At 35.1% G+C, this 22,427-nt stretch overlaps 1 protein-coding gene across 9 annotated transcripts in view; it reads right to left on the bottom strand.

Moving 5' to 3' along the window:
- AHI1 (Abelson helper integration site 1) overlaps nucleotides 1-22,427 on the bottom strand; it is a 208,834-nt gene that overhangs the window by 111,763 nt on the left and 74,644 nt on the right. For all 9 annotated transcript variants that reach the window (XR_004284936.1, XM_032339436.1, XM_032339440.1 and 6 more), the window contains 2 exons: nucleotides 20,068-20,264; nucleotides 1,185-1,302 (listed from right to left, as the gene is read on the bottom strand). Coding sequence is in view for 8 of the 9 variants with exons in the window: in XM_032339436.1 (XP_032195327.1) it covers nucleotides 1,185-1,302; nucleotides 20,068-20,264 (315 nt within the window). In the remaining variant the exon portion in view is untranslated. The remainder of the gene's footprint in view (nucleotides 1-1,184; nucleotides 1,303-20,067; nucleotides 20,265-22,427) is intronic.

Genomic DNA, 22,427 nt, shown 5'->3' with positions numbered 1-22,427 from the left:
TTAAAATTTCTAAGGTTTGGGATAACTTCGTTATTATAGTGATTTGCAATTGGAATTGAAAGTTTGTGTGAAGCTAGCATGCACACTCATCATGTTTATAATCATGCATAGGGTGCCTTATGCTTACAAAGTGTTTTCGTATGTGCGTTGTGACTTGAACTCCAACACCATCAAGTGTAAACATCATTTCCACTTTCAAATCAAGATTTAAGAGGATGATGGTAATAAAAGGCACAGCCAAGACTGAATACAAGAATTCTTAATCCAAGTATGTTCTCACTGTAATGTGTAACTTATACAGCAACAGTAAAATACAATAATATTAAATAGCTTCCATATGTAACTCCAAACACTTTTAAAGTAGAAAAGTAATATGGAAAAAAAAAAAGAAAGAAAAGAAAAGTAATATGGTTCCCAAATTTCAAAATAAATTACGTTGTTCTATTGAAGCTCAATTCATTATAAACTCTTTGTCAAAGATAATAATTTTGTTCTCTGCTGTCTCACCTTTCTAAAAGAATTCAGTAGAAAAAATACTGTGCAAACATACAGCTTAATGAACAGAAATTGTCTTCTTTAATTACCCAAAATATACATTTCTCACCTTGATGCTTTTTCTTTGACATCCTGTGAAAATCTTATTCAAATAAATTTAAAACATTAGCCTAAAAATTTGCAACTGCACAGTTTGTTTCAACTCAGTGATTCATGTAGATTTTTATAAGTAGCTTCTTTGCATAGCTTATTAATTTGCCAACCTTGAAGAAACATAGTATCACTGGCAGGTTGTATCCTGTTTCTTCTCAAATGTATTTTACCTTGGTTTTTCTTGAAATGAGTTATAGAATGGGATTATTCATCAACTATGGCTCCTTTATCCAAGGGAAAGTGAATCAGATTTCATATTACACAGATTTAAGATTTACATGTTTTGCTACTTTAAAATTATTTTCTGCTCAATAAAATAGAGCTTTAGAGTATCCGCTATTAAAGTTACCAAATTCAAATTTGCTTTTAAAAGAATTTTAGTGATTATAAAGAAAAAAGATGCTAGAATATCATTCAAGTGCGAAAACTGACCATTACAAAGCTATGAGCTGTATTTCTGAAGTGAAATAAAGGATATTCATAAAAAAATAGCATCTGCACATTTAAAAGAATACTCAAAATAAGAAAGGGCTCACCGGGCTGAGGGAAACCAGACTGAGGTAGAATCTGATGAGCGGCCAGCATGTCTGACTGTTTTAACTTAGACTGCTGTGAGGAGGCTGACGTTGAAGAAAAGGAGAGATTTTTGTTGACCTGTAATAGGAAAGGCAAATCAGAACCAAAGTGTAATTTCCTGGGTTACTGATGCAAAAACTGGATGAGAAATATTTGCCTGCGATGCAAACCAGGTCACATGGCAGATCAAAACAAATGGTAAGGATTTATATGCTTAGTTTTTAAGGTTTACAGAACAGAATCATTTTTATCAAGGAAGGAGTACAGTGGTAATGAAAGCGTCACTGTATGAAAGTACATCTGCCTTACCAAAACAAATCTGCTTATCGTGAAATTGACATTATTAATAACTTAAATAGAGTGGTCTTAAAAGTTATTCAAGACAGGTAAAAATTAAAAGTGACCCCACTTCTGACTTTCAATTAAGAAAGTTAAAATGTTTCACAGTCACATTTCTTCAGCATTTTGAGAACTAGCAGGTCCTTCCTTTTTAGAGACTGCACAGAAAACTCCTATAATACTCATGTTTACACACATCATGGTGACACGGGTAACAGAGCTGTAACCTCACTTGCCAAATGGAATAGCTATCATTGCATCAAAAACACTTATTCTTAAGGCACTGTTTAAAAACAATACTGATCTAATGATGAAGCAAAATTTCTGTAAGTAAATACAATGCTCTCTAACACAAGAAGCTTACTATGACTATCTGAATACAATACTGTCCTCCAGAAATGACACCTGTAACAAATACAACATTGTAACTATAGCTTTTGTAGGAAAACAAAGAACAGCTCACAAAGAAAGTTTTACATGTAAATTTATCTTGTAACTTTGAATTAATTTTGGCAATGATCTAGTCTCTTGTCTGATTATTATTCATTACTTATTTTTTGAAAATCAGGATAAAAATTTTCAGAAATCAGGATAAAAATGTGATCTAATTCTGAAAGATTTGGAAGTCTGAATTTCTAATTTACTGCAAAATGTAACCTGTAACTTGTCAACTAGTAAATGATAGTTTACGGCATATAAACGCTAATATATGAAAACAGCTGCCTTCTCTCATTGTAAAAAATAATCAAAATTCCCTTTTGATGCGCTACATAGTAGTGGATTGTGATTATTACATGTCCTTTATCTGACTCATCATTTATATAATGTTTGTAAATGCTTCTCTTCTTTCAGTGACAGTAAATGGTATATCTTAGATTAAGCTTTTCTCTTGAAGCAAAGGGCTTTTACATAGTTGGTGAAAAAGTCTACAGTCATTAAGACCATATGACAATATAGTTCTAAAGTTGATAAACTGTTGTGATATTATTTTTCAAAAAGCAAAAATATTTTTCAAAGTAGTTATATGGGGTCAAATACCACACCAGTGCTAAAAAAAATTATCCAGCTTTAAAAATTCTATCAGAATCTATTATTAAACACTGACCGAAATTAATGGTGACTTTATAGTAATATAATACCTAAAGTAACAATGAAATCATCTCACATCTTTGAGCTTTATTTCCATCTTAAAGCACAGAAAATAAAAATAAAAACAGTAAGCATGCTTCAGTGAGAAATGTGCTAGAGGAACAATAAAGATGAACTGGTATAATAAATTACCATTTACATATGTGAGACATAAAGCCCTAAATAACATATTAAATAAAAAACAGATTTAAATTGAGTATGTTGGCAAAGGGAAGCCATAGGACACTACACAAATAAAGTTCTATAGAAATACTGGTTATTAACATCACTAGAAATCAGAGTAATTAGGGATATGTAATTTAGTACGATGATGCAGTAAATATTTCAGGGAGCTATGCTTTTAAATGGAAGTACTATATACAGTGATATATTTATCATTTAACAATTTAATCCACTTCTCTTTTTAGAATCATTTTCAGTTTTACTTCTGCGTTCTTAAAAATTTTTATCCTACATGTCAAACAATGCATTTTGAAAGCTGGTACAAAAGAACAGGTGTATGCTGGGGATGGGGACGGACACACACACACACACACACACACACACACACACAGTCTTTTCAGTCTTCCTTTTCAGATATTTACTTGTGCTAAAACAAAAAGAACACCAGGAAAGCTAGAATAGGATACTTGTCTCTGCTCAAAGAGAGAAACTTTACAGTTTCTTCCTAAGCATTTTTAAAATTCTGCTCTTCTTGACACATTTTTGAAGAGAATATCTTATATCTATGAAATGGTAATTGGGAACATATGGCAGATTTCAAAGGTTTTGGACAGTTGTTAATTATTACAGTGACTTGAAATTAGTACTCAAAGTATTTTCAAAGCTAGCCTATACACATTCACTACTTAGAGGGAGAAAAATAATAATAACCATTAAATAGAGTGAAGCAATATCTATTTTTGTAATACATGCTGTGGAAAAGAATTGCTTAATAATTTTACAACAACAGAAAGGTTGGCTAAGATAGTCTACCCTACACGAATCTGCCCTCTTTTCACAACACGCTTTTCTGCTTGCTTCATGCAAAAACCACAGTCTGCCAAAGTCAGTTTAATACCTCCAAACTGGGGAAAACAAAAAGCATAAAAATTTGATGAAATTCATAATAGAAAAAAAGAAAAAGTATCACCTGAATTTCTGTCAAGTTAATCACAAAAATGTTTTTGGCTACTCTTTCAAGAGCAGAAGCAGCTTTGTGCAAAACATGCAAACACTAATTCTCCAAGAGGAGGTTAGTTTTCATATTAAAAAAGTCACTGTCCTGATCTAAAACTGAGGGTACAACACTGAACAAGCTAACAATTAATTTCTTTTTTGGTGATTAGCTAAACTATGAAACCTTTGGGAGATATATAACACTCATTTTCATATACACTTATAAGCCTAATCATCTTAGCTGATTTTAGATCACATGCTACATTCACCTGAAGAATTGTTTTTAAAATTTCAAGCTGTGAAGACACCTCCAATTGGTTTTAAATTGTAACTTGAAACATGATAATACTGTCTATATACTCACGTTTGCAAATTTTTCCCCCTTCTTCCTGCAGAAGGCTGTTTTTTTCCATTAAGTTGGAAAAACAATACAGTTAATACTTTAATTTGAGGATGGTTCTGGTTGCCAAAACCCCCCAATACCCAGAAAATGTTTTATGGCAAAACAAATGTCTATTATAAAAATTAGAATCCCAGTAATTAAAGAACATATGAAACAGAAAACCTGAGCCACAGTGAGATTGAAGGCAACTGAAGGCAGTTATCAATATTCTAGCACTATAAATTTAAAGCAGCTTAAGTTCTTGTGATTTCCAGGTAAAACCTAACAAATGAGTAGCCTTTGATGTCATAAAGAGAAATCCAAACATGAGTTCTACTTCTCTAGATATTTTCCTTATAAATTACTATAGTGACATGAAGGATTAGGAAGAAACACAGTTCCTGCTGGAAGAGAAATTTCTACAGTGGGATAAGGTGCCAGAAAATCTCCCCTCAAATCAGTTCATCACAACTGCATGAACTAAAACCAGAATTCCAATTTGAATCAGTTATAATGAAGTTCAGTTTTTCAGTACTTAATGCAGACCTTTTGAGCCTCTAATAGGACTGGTAGTGCAAGATGATTAATGGGACTCCCCTGTGCAAAACTTAAAATTAAGATTTGGTGCTGGTTCAAACCATCTACCCAACAACATGCCTTAGTCAAAGTCAATTTACCTCAATATATTTTGATTTTCTCAAACTTTTGCCTCTTTTCTTAACATATTTCCTTACTTCATAGAGAAAATTTGGTCTTCAACCCTCTGAAATCTTCATTTTCAAACTTATGAAAGAATATACATCTTGCCTCCACCTTCAATGTCTTTTCTTCTAGTGTCCTTCTGTTCGAGATTAGTACCTCCATCTATTCCCTTCGGGATACTTAAAGTTCTTCATAATTCTTTCAAATTCTCTACTGGCTATTCCCTTATAGGATATAAGCACAGATCTTTCTGCTTCAGTATAAAAACAAATAGCAAACAATCAAAAACTCTCTCAATGATTCCATAATTTCCTTAAGCTTCACTAAAAGCTACACTCCTTGAAAAACAGCACATAACTACTACCCATTTAACTTAAACATTCAGTCTCAACCAAGTACAACTAAGCTTTTCTCCACCAGAAGACTAAATCTGAAGTTAAAGTCACCACACCCAAGACTTCAAATGGTCAGTTAACAGACTGATTTAAGCAGCTAGGATCTCTAACACTGCCCATTGCTCTCCTCCCTTTTTCTGGAAAACTATTTTCTGTTGGTTTATCCTGCCACTGCTTATCAGGGTTGTTTGCTAGACCCACTGGACCTTCTCTTCCCTCACACTGCAAGCTTACCCTGGGCAGCAACATTTGTTTTCATCACTTCATCTGCCAACTATGCTGATGTTTCTTTTTCTTTCTTTCTTTCTTTCCTTCCCTTCCTTCATTCCTTCCTCCCTCCCTCTCTTTCTTTTTTATTATTATGTTCAGTTAGCCAACATAGATTACGTCATTAGTTTCAGAAGTTGTGTTCAATAACACCCAGTGCTCATCACAAGACGTTTTTTAAATCCCAAACTCTTCCAATCAGTAGGTTTAAGACTAAACCAACTTTTCCTCGACTATTTAGTTCCTCAGGAAAGCTTTGCTATCCACCTAAGTTGCCTTCACCAGAAAGGTGGGAAGCCTCTCTCTCTCCACAGAGAATCAGTCACAAAGTCAATTAGGTGCTCTGACATCTGACCTCATTCTTTCTCCAGTCAGTGCTTTGGGTCAGGCCTCCTCTCTGCTTGCAAACTACTGCAGTCGCCTCTGGATTTGTTTTCCCTATCTCCTGTTTCTCTAATTCTTCTGCACTGCTGACAACATGCTCTTTCTAAAAATGCTAATTTTATTCAGTAACATTTCTGGTTAAAACCCACCATCAGTTGTTCTACTAGGTAAAGTCTATAGTTTTTAGACTGACATACAAAACTTTCCATATTCTAACAACTACCTAGCTCTCCAACCTTATGGCTCCTTTTCTTATTTTCCGGCTACAACAAAATGCATGGAGCTCTGCAGAACCGCCAGGCTGTTTCATGTTCCTGTGACTCAGCTCTTACTATTCCATTTCCAGGAATGGGCTTTCCCTTAGGCGCCATCTTCCTGGTGGATGCCAACTCCTTTTTCAAGCTTTAGCTCAAGTATTACATCATGTGTGAAAAGCCTTTCGGATTCTCCCAGGAGAATTTACTCCCTTCCCTGTCTCTCACTATGTCTTGTGTATTTTCTATCTTCTATTATCACAACACCAGTAACACTTTCGTGTGCTTATGTATTTAGTTAATTACCATCCACCAAACTGTAGTCTTCTTGAGGGTAAAGAACCAATTTTTGTTCATCTTTCTTTAGTAAATAACTCATATAGCACTAATAAGAACTGCATGGAAGTCAAATGACTTAATATACATGTGAAAGGAGTATATGTTTACTGCCTTGCCCAAACTTAACATGGTATTTGTGTTGAACCACTATTCTATGCAAATCTCAACCTAATTTTTACCTCTTCATGATAAAAATACCCAAATTTGTTTTAGGAGATTAAAAAAATTATCTTCTCTGGATTCTCTATTTTTTAAACCTTTTTATTTTTCAGACTTCCCAAATCTTTTTTTTTTTTTTAAGATTTTATTTATTTACTTGACATGAGAGAGAGAGTATGGGCAGGGGCAGCAGCAGGGAGAGGGCAAAGCAGACTCCCTACTCATTGGGCTTGATCGCAGGTCCCTGGGACCATGACCTGAGCCAAAGGCAAGCGATTCACTGACTGAGCCACCCAGGCAACCCCCAAATCTAACTTTTTAATGATAAAAATTAGAGAATAAAAGGCTTAAGTGTAAGGAACATATTAAAATACATGGTTTAATACTCAAATTTAAATCTAGAAATGAATGTGTGAAATAATAGAAAAAAAAATATTGGTTTCTGGCTCCAGTACCTGGCACAGAGCTCCTAAAACCCTGTGATTTCCTAAGTGATAAAACTACTAGGAGGATCTTTTGTTCTAGTATTTGGTCTTTGACTCTGGTTCCAGACACTGAGTTCCTAACATATCTTGGAATTTCCTGGGTGACAGAAATGTCTTTTGTTCTGCTGAAGTGACTCTTGGTGTGCTCTTTCTCTCCAGAAAGACCAAGCCATGATTAGAAACTTGGAATTTTTAGCCCGTCCTTCATTTTCCAGAGAGGGGAGAGGGGCTAGAAATGAAATTATAACTGACCATGCCCACCTGAAGAAACCTCCATAAAACTCCCTATCATATGGGGTCTGGAGAGCTTCCAGGGTGGTGAACACATAGGAATGCTGGAGAGCGGTGCCTACAGAGGTCATGGAAGCTCCAGGACCCTTCCCACATACTTTGCCCTATGCAGCTCTTCCATCTGGATGTTTATCTGTATCCTTTATAATAAACTGGCAAATAGTAAGTAATTTGTTTTCCTGAGTTCTTAGTTAGCTGCTCCAGCAAATTAATTGAAACCGAGGAACTGTCATGTCAATTTATAGCTGATTGGTCAGAAATACAGGTAACAACCTGGACCTGCAAATGACATTGGAAATGGCAGGGGTGGGGGCAGGGAGAGCAGGTGAAGTATTGTGGGACTGAGTCCTTAACTTGTGGGATCTGCCAATCTGCTACCATTCCCGGGTACATAGAGTCAAAACGGAGTCAAATTGTAGAACATCACCAGCTGGGATTGCAGAGAACCACTTGGTGTGGGGAAAACCACAGCACATTTGGTGTCAGAAGTGTTTCAGGTACTGGTAGCAGTGCAAGAGTAAAGGAGACACTTAGGAGAAAACCTGGCTTTTCCTAACACAAGGACTTTTTCTAAAATTTCCAGGAATGAAATTCCGTAATTTTAGTGGCCTGTTGTAGCTTGTAGCACTCCTACAGTCAAGCCAGTCTCCCAAATACTGTCAAAATAACAATACTTGATTTGCTATTATCCAGTTTTGGAATGACATAAAGAAATAATTACGAGCATTAAAAACAAATTATTAAAAAAGAAACTGTCCAAAAAACTGCATACTATTAATCTATTCAAATTTCAAATATTCAAACTTTTTTAGGAGATTAAAAAAATTACCTTCTCTGGATTCTCTATTTTTTAAACTTTTTTACTTTTCAGTGAACAAATGTTCTAAGATATATCTGACTGTAATTATTACCTTACTTGTATAAAATTATTCGACTAAACATAATTAATAAACTTTAGCTTGGTTGCCCTTATATTCTTCTTGGGTAGATCCGGGATATTAATAATTAAACAAACAAATAAATAGAGTTTCATGGCATTAATAAGTTGACAGAGGAGTTTGAAAATTTAGAAATACAAGATCAGAGGTTGAGGCAATACTATGTAGAGCTGAGAAAAAGGAAAGAAGAAAGGGAGGGAAAACAGGGAGGAAGAGGGAAGATGGGAGGAAGGGAGCATGGCAGAATGGAAGGAAAGAAGGAGAGAAAGCAGAAAGAGAGTTGTTTCTCCCTGAGGGAATTCATAATTGAATTCACAGAGACAGGCAGAATCAATGATAATTTAAGGAAGAGTAGGCCCAATTATATCACATGCCAGGTATGAATATAAATATGTTTGGAAACATAAGAAAAACAAATTCATTATGTTTATGAGGGATAATACAAAGCTTAAAGGGAACAGATTCCAGCTAATACCATTTCTGATCTACTTCAATCCAACCCCAAGCACAGAAAGGAGCAAAAAAATTTGTAAATTATGAATTCATATATAGATATTTTAAGGGCTCTATCAGTTCAGAGCAATACAAGACTTCTAATACCAGTTACTATCTTCGAGCAATCGGATGATTGCTCTGTATCTAAGTAAGCATCTACCCAGTTTCTACCTACGTGCTGATCAGAAGGGATGAAAAATCCCTTCTCTTAAGGCCAGTGTCTCCGTGAGCATTCAGGACTACATCTCCTCTCACTTTTTCAAGGACTTGAGTCCAGCAATTACCACCTCCACGGTAATTCTTCTCCATCACCACTGAATTATCGCAATCAGCAGGTAAGTATGCTTTAATATTGTCCACTTAAGATTCCTCTTCGGTCCCTGTTTCTTTGCTCCCCAGTCAAAATTTATGGGCTTCCATTTAGTCCTTTACCCACTTCAATTGTGCTTTTGTCTCTGTCACATATTGAAATGGTTTTCATCAAGGTATCCAGAGGACACCATCAAGCCAAATACAATTGTCAATTTTCCTCATTTTCTCTGTAGCATGTGACAGTTTACCACTCTTCTTTCTTGAAATACTCTCCTCTAGGCTTCCCTGACATCCCCTTCTCCTGGACAAGTGCCTCAGGTTTTTAGCTATCTCTCCCCAGGTGATGTTATCCAATCTGACAGATCAAAAATATAGAGCACTAGCCCTGACTTTCCTGAGTCTTGAGACTCAGAAATTCAATTGTCTATTAGACAACTACATCCATGTCCAAAACTCCACTCCTAAAATTGCTCCCCCCACTCCAGCATTCCTCTTTAAAAAGCATTACTAGCATCTGTACAACTGCTGGAAGTGACAACAGTTTCTTCACTTACACCGCATCCAACCCATCACTGAGCTGTGTTAAATTTACTTCCAAAATGTATCGCAATTCTGTCCATTGCCTGCATCTTCATTATTGCCACTGGTAAATTAATTAAACAGCAGGCCAAGAGTCTGAGACAGTTCTAATGCCATGGTGGCAAGGCTTACAGGTTACAGAAACAAGCCCAAATGTAAGACTGTAAATACCTCAAGGTTACAAAATCAAAATCTAAGGACAACCAATCACCAACAGCCAATTAGGCTTTAAAATATGGCCAATCTATAATTTCCTTGCTTTGCTTCAGTCTTTCCTCTATAAAAGTCTTTCCTCAGTTCCTGCCTGTGGAGCACTTCTAACCACTTCCAGTTTGGGACTATGCCATTCCAATCAATTTTTTTTTTAAAGGTTTTACTTATTTATTTGACAGAGAGAGTGAGAGACACAAGCAGGCAGAGCAGCAGAGGGAGAGGGAGAAGCAGGCTCCCCACTGAGCAGGGAGCCTGATGCGGGGCTCGATCCCAGTACCCTGGGATCACGACCCGAGCCGAAGGCAGTCACCTAACCGACTGAGCCACCCAGGCACCCCCCAAATCAATTTTTTTGTTTAAACTTACTTATTTATTAAAATTTTTAATAGCTATCTGCTTATCTTTTATCATTCTTAGTCCAGGCTACCATCTCCTCTTGGATTACCATAAAAGTCAGCCAACTGATCTCTCTACTTGGAAGACTTATTCCCCTTTTAAAATCTATTCTCACATTCTCCCCAACTTAATATCTCCATCACTGCTTCTCCGATTAAACCAATACCAAAAACTTTACTGAAGGTTTAGCAGAACACGTCACCCTCAAATATGCCTCTTTGGCGTAAGGATTATTTTGAGAAAATGCAGATACTAGAGAAGCTCTGAGAACAAGTATAGAAGATGTCCTTTAACAAGAGAAATTTACACTAAAAAGGGGGCCTCTAGTTGGAAGAGAGCTGTTCCCAGAAAACTTTTTCACCTCCTTCATTTACCAAACAGTTCCTCCTCTCAGCTTCCCCTCTCAGCCTTCCCATTTTGAAGCTCGGACCTCTATTCCTTTCCTCCAGTAAAGATGGTAGAAAAGCCTCAACTGCCTGGCAGCTTTGTGGTCTCCTATCTTTGTGGGGTTCCCATATAGACATAATTATTTTTCTTAAGTCAATTTAACTGTTAGACCAGCCACAGAATCTAAGACAGAAGGGAAATTATTCCTCCCATGCATTTCCACGCTAACAGACATGCATGAGCTCCTAATCACCTCTCCAACCTGGCCATCAAACACTGCTTCCCCTTGCTTGCTCACCATTACTACTTATACACAGTGCTCTTCTTTCTGCTCTCCAGCATGCCAGTTATCTCTCCAGATGAGGACTTCTTCAGGACAGGATCTGCTCCTTATCAAGTGTTTCTCTCAGAGAGGTCTTTAAGGAGAATACTACAGGCAGCCTTACATACCAGTCACTCTCTGTCCCAGGGGACTATTCTTATTGTTTTCAACATCACTTGCTATCTGAAATTGTCTTATTTCCTTTTTTATTGTTTGTCTCCCTATAACAAAGTGTGCCTATACACTGTTATATCCCAAGCACACGTGCACGTGCACACAAACACACCATACTTAGAAGGCAAGGATTAAGGAATGTTAACAGAAAAAAGGAATGAATTTTCAACAACATAAAACTTTGGCTGGGATTCAGGGAAGAAGAAGCTTGGATACTTGGTAGAAATTTACTATCTTGGTTGTAACAGAAGAGAAATTCAGAAATATACTCTGCTTTCAAGATTAAAGACTTTTGACAATGGTGCTCAGACCATTCAATGAGGCAAGAATAGCCTTTTCAACAAATAGTGCTGAGACAACTAGACAGCCACATGCAATGGGATAAAATTACATCGCATTATACATAGAAAAACATGAACTCAAAATAATCACAGACCTAAATGTTAAACATATTAAAATTTTTAAAAAAGGAAGTAAATCTTTGGAATACAGAGACCGGGACAATGGTTTCTTAGATATGGCGCCACAATCAAAGTGACAAAAGAAAAAAAAAAACAGATAAACTGAATTTCATAAAAATTAAAATCTTTCTGTTTTAAAGGCCACCATCTAGAAAGTGGAAAGACAACTCACGAAGTGGAATAAAACATCTGCAAATCATCTATCTGATAAGAGACTTATATGCAGAACATACAAAGAACTCTAAAACATAAACATTAAAAAGACAAAAAAAAAATTTAAAGAATGCACAAAGGATTTGAACAGATATTTCTCCAAGTAAGATACAAAGATGACAGGTCAAAAATGTTCCGTGCCATTAGTCATTAGGGAAACACAAATCAAAAAGCCCAATGAGGTATCACTTCTTACCCACCAGGATAGCTATTTCCTAAAAAAGACAGAAAATAACAAGTGTTGGCACAAATGGGGAGAAACTGGAACACTTATACATTCCTGGTGGGAATATAAAATGGTGTAACTGCTTTGGGTAAGTTTAGTAGTTTTAGAAAACATTAAATGCAGAGTCATCATATGCCCTGGCAATTCTGCTCCTTGATATATATCCCAGGAAATGAAAACATATGCTTACAGAAAAATGTGCACACACATAATCATAGTAGCATTGTCTGTAATAGCCCACTTTAGGGGCTATTACAATAGGGGCTATTACAATAGGGGCTATTACAATAGGGGCTATTACAACCCAAATGTCTATAAGCTGATGAACTGGTAAACAAAATGTAATACATTTATATAATGGAATCATATATGGCAATTAAAAGTAGCATTTATAACATGTGACAAATGGAGGAATTATGAAAATCTCATCCTAAGTGAAAGAAGCCAGTTATAAATGACCACATATTATTTGCTTCCATGTATATAAAATGTCCACAATAGGCAAACCCATAGAGACAAAAAGTGTTTTAGTGGTTACCAGGAGTTTGTGAATGTATGTGTATGTGTGTATGTGTATAAACATACAGGAATAAGGACTGCTAAGAGAAACAGTATTTCTTTTTGGAGGGAATAAAAGTTTCAAAATCAAATAGTAGTGATACTTGCACACCTTGTTATCAGGGTAAAAACCAGTAAATTGCACACTTTAAAAAGATAAATATTTTGATATGTGAATTATCTCACAATAAAATGTATAAAAAATAACTAAAGTAACTCATAAGGTTAATCTTTCCAAATACTTCCAAATATGTCACTGTAATTTCAATGAGCATTTATTCTACTTTTGATTAGTACTTAGAATACAAAGATGAATAGAACAAGATCCTTCATCCACAGAGAGTTTCCAGATTAGCAGGTAAGTTTCTATAAACCTTTGCCAAATACATGCAGAACACTTTACTATCTGGACATTCAGAGAGTTTTATAAAAGAAGCGTGGTTATTTATTTGTTTAAGAGAAATACCTCTGAATTGCTAGTCAGAAACTCAGTTATTTTTTGGACTTTGGTTTTATATACTATGTATATTTAAGAAGATTCAGCAATCTTAGAGTTATAATCATCATACTAATCACTGCTATCAGGAACAAGTTTCCTGAACATCTGCAGCCCAAGTCAGAATATAGCTTGTTCTGTTCCCCTCCCCCGCCATCTTCCTTCCCCTTGTCTATATTCCATTATCCTGTTTGTGATGATTAGGTAAAAAAGTGATGGGTCCTCACTGATACTGGACAGCTCAGTGACGGGGTGAGCCCAGTATTTTCTGCCATGTTTCCTCCATAAGATGCCCCATGTGAAAAGAAATAACAGCCTACTACTTACTTCTGTATGCCAAGTGCCGGCCACATGGGAGTAGATGTCTACTAAATAAAAAAATACGTCCGCTGCACTGTTATTACATAAAGCAGTCTCTGAATATACAAACACCAGTCTAATTCTGTTCTGAAGGTCTCATCCTTTCACCTCGTGACAGATATAATTACATTTCATAAATAAATGAATGTCTAATTATTCAACTAAATTTTGGGAGTAGATAGAAGAGGAGGGAAGGACAAACGTGCCATTCCAGCTCTTTTAAATTAACATTTATTTTCTTGAGAACTGAGTTAAAGGTTGGATATAAAATAAACTTGCTTATAAAAGAAAGCTGCTGTGTTAAAAGCATCTCGGATACAATTTCGTTGAAATTATTTAATAATCAGAGGCTTTTTATATGCTACTATTTTTAGATTAACTTTGGGGTCTTGAGGAAACATTTAATATCAATAAGCCTCAGCTTTCTCCTTTCTAAAGTTGGAATAACAATAATATCTAATTTGTGTCTCAGGATTGCTACATAGCTAAATGGGAAAAGAAGTGTGAAACATTGGCATAAATAATCAAGAGCATTACCAGCACAGTCTGTCATTGCTATTCATGTGCAGCTTACATGTATTTCAAGGCTTACACAATTTACTCAGCATGTGTCCACTGGAACTGTACTGGTGTCTCTTACCTATTAAGTATCATATATAATTTTTTTTTTCAGAGGATCAAATGACTCTGCTCCTTTACTAAAAGTATATCCCTATCACTTAATATTCTTAAATCTTCAAAAATAAGAAGGTACTTGCTAAATTCTCATATTCCTATATGTAATTCCTTGATAAATTCAAGTTCAAATAAGGAAAATACACATCTGATTAACTTTTGTAAAAGTCCTATTTAAAAGTATGAATGGTACATTTCAATTCTTTGGTACATCACAGTCAAAGCTATGGTTTTCAAATTTTCTTCTTCTTCTTTTTTTAAAGATTTTATTTATTTATTTGAGAAAGAGAGAGAATGAGAGAGAGTGAGCATGAGAGGAGGAAGGTCAGAGGAAGAGAAAGAGACCCCTTACTGAGCAGGGAACCCGATGTGGGACTCGATCCCAGGACTCCAGGATCATGACCTGACCCGAAGGCAGTCACTCAACCAACTGAGCAACCCAGTCGTCCAAATTATCTTTCTTCTAATAAAAATTATTTACCTTTGTAGCACAGGCTTGTATCACCTCCCAAAAGAAAAACAATACACTAAGCAGGGAAATATTCATAATTTCTCTTTAATACAATTATCAACTCTTCTCAATATATCCTGATATTAATCTTTTAATAACCAAAATCAACATTTGGGAGAGTTTCTTCCTTACCCTATACCTGTCACTCTGTATTGTGAATTAAAGAGACTCAATGAGTTCTTGGTAAATCTAACCTGCCACAACAAAAGGCACTGAGAAAAAGACCCTGGAGGGCCTACATGTATCTGTCTCAAGAAAGACATATGGCTTCAATAAATTTAATGACAAGTAATAATAATAAACTGGTAAACGCTAAAATTCTACCAGAGCACTAACAAGTTTCAAAGACACACCCAGATTTAATTGCCACTTATAATTATCTCCATAAATAACAATGCCCACAAATATAATTCCCACCATTAATAATTTATTTCATAGGAAATCTAAGAATAAACCTTACTGAGTGGCAAAGTATATGATCCATATTGAAAGAGCTACAGGAAGGAACTGCCAAGAATTTATGGGACAAGGCCAAGAGAAGATCAATTCTGAAAAAGAAACTAGTAAAAGTCAACATATAATGAATGACTTGAAAATTTGCTGCTAGGGAGACACAAAAAAATAAGTCCAAAAGGGTTGGCTAGCATGTATCATCAGCATACAAGAACTAGAGAAAAGAAAAATGGTAATGATGAATGTGGAGTTTAGGAAAAAAGAAAATGGAAAGAGGAACATCAATTTTTTATCCAAAAATTTCTAAGGGAGAGACATTCTGTCTAATGGATATTAGTAATTTGATCCCTAAAAGGAGAAGGTGAAACTGACTGGTCATGAGGTCTGACTGCGTGGACTGAATCTCAGCTCCAGTGCCTGCCATCTCTGTAACATGGGCAATACAGGAGGGGCTCTGGAAACCTCAGCTTCAAGTTCCATAAAATGGGAGTAATACTAGCACCCACATTATACGATGGTTTTGAGGATTAAATATGATGAACATGTAAAGCAATTAGCCCAGGAATTATTACGTCAGCTATTACCCATAATTATACAGATGTTGGTTAGCACCAAACAAGCATTATTAGGTGAAATCTCCTACAGGGCAAAGAAAATTAACTTTTTTTTTTTTTTCAAAGCTACCATAAAATGTCTTTAAACCCATCTAATCCCTATTCCTATGATTCTGCTTAATAATCAACTCTGTAACCATTAACCTGGGTTTCAGATTAATTTTAAAAAAGGAGAGTAGTGTTGAGTGGGCAGGCAACTGGAAAGATACACCTTTCACTATAAGATTTTTTTTTTTAGGTTTATAAATAAATGTTTTAAGACTGATTACTCCTAGTAGGTAAACCAGATTCTGAGCAAGTCTGGATGCACTGACAGGAACAAATTTTAAAACCTTAGAATGAATTTTGTCAATGCTCTCAAGATATTGTCTACCTAGGAGATCCTATCTGGGCTGCAGGATGCCTTCCAGGGACTGCTACTGCAGCAACACAGTCAAACCTGTTCTCTCTCTCTCTCTCTCTCTCTCTGTGTGTGTGTGTGTGTGTGCGTGTATGTGTGTTATGTAAGCCACCATACAGTACATCATTAATTTTTGATGTAGTGTTCCGTGATTCATTGTTTGCATGTAACACCCAGTGCTTCATGTAATCCGTGCCCTCCTTAATACCCATCACCAGTCTTACCCATCCTCATACCCACCCTCCCTTCTAAAACTTTCCATTTGTTTCCCAGAGTCCATAGTCTCTCATGGTTCATCTCCCCCTCCAATTTCTCCCCCTTCATTTTCCCCTTCTCTTGTCCTCCATGCTATTCCTTATGTTCCACAAATAAGTGAAACCATATGATAATTGACTTTCTCTGTTTGACTTATTTAACTTAGCATAATCTCCTCCAGTCCCATCCATGTTGATGTAAAAGTTGGGTATTCATCCTTTCTGATGATTGAGTAATACTCCATTGTATATATGGACCACATCTTTATCCTTTCGTCTGTTGAAGGACATGTGGCTCTTTTCACATTTTGGCTATCGTGGACATTGCTGCTATGAAGTTTGGGGTGCAAATGACCCTTTCTTTTCACTACATCTGTATCTTTGGGGTATACCATCTGTATCTTTGGGGTAAATTCCCAGTAGTGCAATTGCCAGATCATAGGGTAACTCCATTTTTAATTTTTTGAGGAACCAATTCATGGAAACCAAAGAGAACAAAGACGCATCGACCCAAAGCCTATGGGATATGGCGAAGGCAGTGCTAAGGGGGAAATACACAGCCACCCAAGCCTTACTCAGAAAAACAGAAAAATCCTGAATATGCAAACTATCTTTACACCTTAAAGATCTGGAGAATCAATAACAAATTAAGTCTAACCCACACATGAGAAGGGAAAATTAAGATTAGATCAGAGATCAATGAATTAGAAACCAGAACTATAGTAGAACACATTAATAAAACTAGAAGCGGGTTCTCTGAAAGAATTAATAATATTGTTAAGCCACTGGCCAGACTTACCCAAAAGAGAAGAGAAAGGACCCAAATTAATAAAATGATGAATGAAAGGGGGGAATCATGACTAACACCAAGAAAATAGAAACAACCATCAGAAATTATTATCAACAGCTATATGCCAATAACTTAAGCTACCTAGAAGAAATGGATGCATTCCTGGAAACCTATAAACTTCCAGGACTGAAATATGAAGAAACTGACAACCTGAATAGATCAATATCTAGTAACGAGATTGAAGCACTGATCAAAAGCCTCCCAAAAAATGGAAAGACCCCATCATAAAGGAGAATTTGAGACCAATATCCCTGATGAACACAGATGCCAAAATTCTCAACAAGATCCTAGCTAATAGGATTTAACAGTACATACAAACCTCTTATGTAGGAAACAGCAAAAGGACTACATGGTAAAGCTACAGAGAACACAAAATTCTCTATTTTTATATCCTTTACTCAGTAATGAGTAAACGCCTATTAAACGCCCATTGAACTAAATTGGTTATGCAATTCACACACACACACACACACACACACAGCCACACCCCCATACCTTAAACTTACATTATATTTTATTTAAGAAATTCTTACTGTGGTTACAAAGAAAGAAGTATCTCTATTAATACAGAATAATACAGAAGTAATTCTATATTATAGAAATAATCTATAATATAGAAGTAATCAAGTCTTCTCTATTATACTTCTCTGTTAGACCAGTGTTATAGTCTTTAATGGATTAAGTAATAACCTGACAAAAAAAATTGGGAATCTACCAAAATAAATTACAGGAAACAAGAAAAAGGCTTTGTGACAAAAGGTAAAAATCCAGTCAACCTCAAATGTTTGCAAAATATAAAAAGAACAGAGCTGCCATGGGAATAAAGATAACTTTGGTTTTTTATTCCCATACATGTTATATACCCACTGCAGGAAGAAAAAAACCCACTGCAGATAACATTTGGAAAAAAGTTCAGTGAATTGTCTCAAGGTGGGAAAAATACAGTTTTTCAAAAAACACAGCAAACAAAGTTTTCAAATCTAAAGGCAGCCTCGATCTATCTCTATCCCATGCAAATGGATATTCTCTAAATAATTTTTAAAAAGAAAGATGTGGTAAAAGCTAAATAAATTACTGATTCTAAGAGAAATGAATTTTTCTCTTACAATAAATTACCAGTGGGCTTCCCCTATCCCTTTGATGTCATATCTTAAAAAATATCTTTCTGAGTTTTCCTTTACATCTGCTTTCTTTTGTTCATATATCCTTTCATTTACCTGAAGATGACAGCTATGTAAGATGATGGAAAAGAAAAGCTACAAGACTGAGTTGATTCCAGGATGTTAACTTTTATAGTGTGAAGATCAACAACAGATTGTAGGAAACCTGTTCTTTTATCTGTAAGTCAGTTTCTCTTAAATCTGCAAAATCGTTTTTTCATGTAAAATTTTAGATAGAGGACACTTCTTTTCTTCCTAGTGAAGAAAGATTTTCCTCTAATTTTCAAAACCCAATTTGTCTATTTTTACTTCTTTTTAAAAACTGGAACATCATACATTATTCAATTAAATTAAATGTTAAAACGCACAGAATTACAACACTGAAATAAACTTTTTTTTATTTTAAATTTTTAATTTTTTATAATTCTATAATATATTTTTATCCCCAACACTGAAATAAACTTACTAATTCCTAGTATATATGCTAAAATTTATACTGAGAAGAATATTTTTATTCTCTGCTATTCCAACTAAACCTGCAGTCTGATATACCTGAAATTCTAATTTTCTCAAGAGAGAAAAGGAGAGAAATACAGTGCTAACTAAAGGTGCCTCAGTGTAGCTCCTGACATGTTTGGTTTAAAACTGGTCAAGATTCCTATCAAAGGAGGAGAGAAAGGGATAATATTTATTAAGTGCCAGGCACTATGCCAAAAGGTGAGAACACAACAAGGAACAAGTCTGCACAGTCCTTGTCTTCAAGGAGCTCAAGGCTAACTCTAACTAAAAGAACTACTATGGTCAAAGAGCATAAATATTTTTAAGGATATTTAAGCTTCTCCATACATCTTACCTTTGAGAAAGACTGTGTAGTAATTTATAAATAACAGGATAAACAGCACAATATTTTTAACTAAGCATCCTCCTCATTTTCATAATCTATTTTCCAGTTTTATGGGCAACACCTGGTTTTTGAGGCACTTATTTTCTTGTAGTGAGATAACAGACCTTTTAAATATGCTTAAGGAATATCTGTATCCACTCTTTTTGGAAGTATGTACTTATTATAATTTTATCCACTTCTTTGTGGAGGTCTAATTTTCTTTATTGTTTAGTTTTGCACATTAAGGAGGCTGTTCCTAACATATTTTATATAAATATTTTCCCAGGTTGGTGTTTGTTGTGCTTGTGTGTGTTGTACATATGCATACATACACTTCCATTTTTAAACAGCAAAACAGGTCTTGGGCTGGTTTTTATAGAAGTATCAGTTCAAGAAAGCATGTAGGTTATCCTAAATTGGTCTATTTACTGCAATGAGTGATGTCAGAATAAACACCACAAAGGAATTATAAGAGCACAAGAAAGCCTATTTTTAAATAATTAACTTACTTTGTTGAATTAGTATTTATTGTCATGGCAATGTGAAACATAATCAACATTCTGTTTTAAAATTTCCAACTTCTCAACTGCATAAAATTATTATACATACTGTGACAGAATCAAGTCTCTGTTTCACTTGCTGCATCCTCATTGAAGAACGTTCAGTGTGGACACAGTCATCAATCTGAAAAGAGCCTTGGTGAGGCAGTTTAGGAAAGGTGCATAAAGCATCTTGACTTTGGTGTATTCCATGTAATGGAAATGTTCCATTGTAGCATTTGAACATTTCAGCCTCTTGCTGGGCAACTGGAAAAAGTAAATTTGTAATTAGTTCAAGTCAATACAACAAAAGCACAATGAAATAAGCCATGAAATTACAGCATTAAATAAATGATCAGAAACTACATAATACATTTTAAAAACTGGGTAATAAGAAAACAACATCACTGACAAAATGGGAAGTTTTTAAAATACTATAAAAACACAAAAAAGGAAAAAATAATGTCACAGATGATTTATGTCAGGCGGTATTATCACTGAGCCTTGAAGGCCATGGCAATCTCGGTCTGGTAAGCAATAAGCTGGGATGGGAGCCTAATTTATTTATATGTATACAGAAAGTATCTAATATAAAAACTCAAAGGCATACAGAGTAGAACTAAAGGAAAGGCAAGAATAATAAACTAATTATTTACAAACCCATCTCCCTAAAACAACTGTTTTCATATTTCTATACCCCTCTTAATCTTTATGCATATGTACATTTTATACAAGATACCATAATGTGAATAAAATGCCAAGTTTTTTAATTTAAATACAGACATCTTTCATATCTTTACTACTCTGCAATTACCATTTTTAAGTCCTTTACAACATCTAATCTAATGAAGCAGTTATTTATGCATTCTTCTATTACTGAATGTTTATAATGTTTTTTGTCTTCTCTTATTACAGACCATGTATGTAGGAGTACTTTCATAGTTTAAGTTATTTCTTAAAGTAATTCTTTCTTTGGATTTAATTATCCAGGATGGAATAGATAGTCAATAGGGTGAATGTTTTTGATGATGATGACGATGACAAGGACAACAGCATATATATTGCACTTTATGGTTTTTAGAAGGCTTTCACATATATTATCTCATTTGATCATTTAAAATAAAGGAATTTGAAAATTTGTAAGCACCTGTTTGAATATAAAAAGGAGAAAAAAATATACTGTGATTATTTAAGAAGTATTTTAATTATATAGTTTTAAATAGAAGGCCTTTCTATACATAACATGAAAAGTAACTGATATAATCAAGATTTGTAATAGGGAAACAAGAGACCAGACTTCAGGGATTCTGGGTACTACTGAAGTTACTACAGAAATATGAATGTGTATAAATGTTTCTGGAAATCAGATCCGTACTTTTATCAGATTATTTGTCAAAGGACTGCATGAGTCAGAAAATGTTAAGAATTGTCAACATAAAAGATGGACCGATTTTGCTACATAAACATTTACAGAGTCTTCATTAAAATAAAAAAACTATCATAATCAAAATTAAAAAGCAAATGACAAGTAATACAGTTCTTCTAACTCTGGCCAAAGTAAGAGTAAAAAGGACCAGATGTGCCCTCCTGCTTGACACTACCAAAAATGAGAGAGAATGTATAAAAGGAAGAGTTAAAACCATCTTTCTTTACAGATAGGATCATCTATACAGAGCTAAGGTGAAGGCGAGGCAAGTGAAGTACATGAGGAAAAATATTTAAGGAGACTTGCTCAATCTCAGGTCCTGGCCCCACTTTGTGTAAGAAATCTGAATGGCATCTAAACAATGAGCCATTAGAACTAATAATCAACTTTAGGCAAGGTTCCAGGATACAAGAGCAGTAAGCAGAAATAACTCTATTTCTATATTCAAGTAATAAAAAGAAATTGGAAATTTAAAAGATATATCATTTACAATGCTATAAAAATTCTTCATACTTCAGGAAATACTGATGAAGGTGAGGGTGCCTGGGTGGCTCAGTCAGTTAAGCATCTGCCTTTGGCTCAAGTCATGATCCCAGGGTCCTGGTATCGAGTCTTTCACGGGCTCCCTGCTCATTAGGGAGCCTGCTTCTCTCTCTGCCCCTCCGCCTCCACTTGTTTTCTCCTCTCTCTCTCAAAAATAAAAGGTGTGAAAGACATGCATACTGAAAACTACAAAACTGCTGAGAGAAACTGAAGAAAAACCTAAAATAAAGAAATATATTATGTTCATGGTTGGACTAATCAGTGTTGTTAAAATATCAATTCTCCTCCAATGACCTGTACATTCAGTGTTATTCCACTCGAAATTCCAGTAGGTCATTTTTGGAGAAACTGTCAAATTCTAAAATCCACACAGAAATGGAAGAATCCAGAAGAGTTAAGACAACTTTGAAAAAAGAACAAAGGGGACTTGTACAACTTGACTTCAAGCCTTACCATTAAGC

The sequence above is a fragment of the Mustela erminea genome, chromosome 4 (genome assembly GCF_009829155.1).
Source record: "Mustela erminea isolate mMusErm1 chromosome 4, mMusErm1.Pri, whole genome shotgun sequence".
In the NCBI taxonomy this organism is placed as follows: Eukaryota; Metazoa; Chordata; class Mammalia; order Carnivora; family Mustelidae; genus Mustela; species Mustela erminea.
This window is presented reverse-complemented; position numbering and strand designations above follow the sequence as displayed.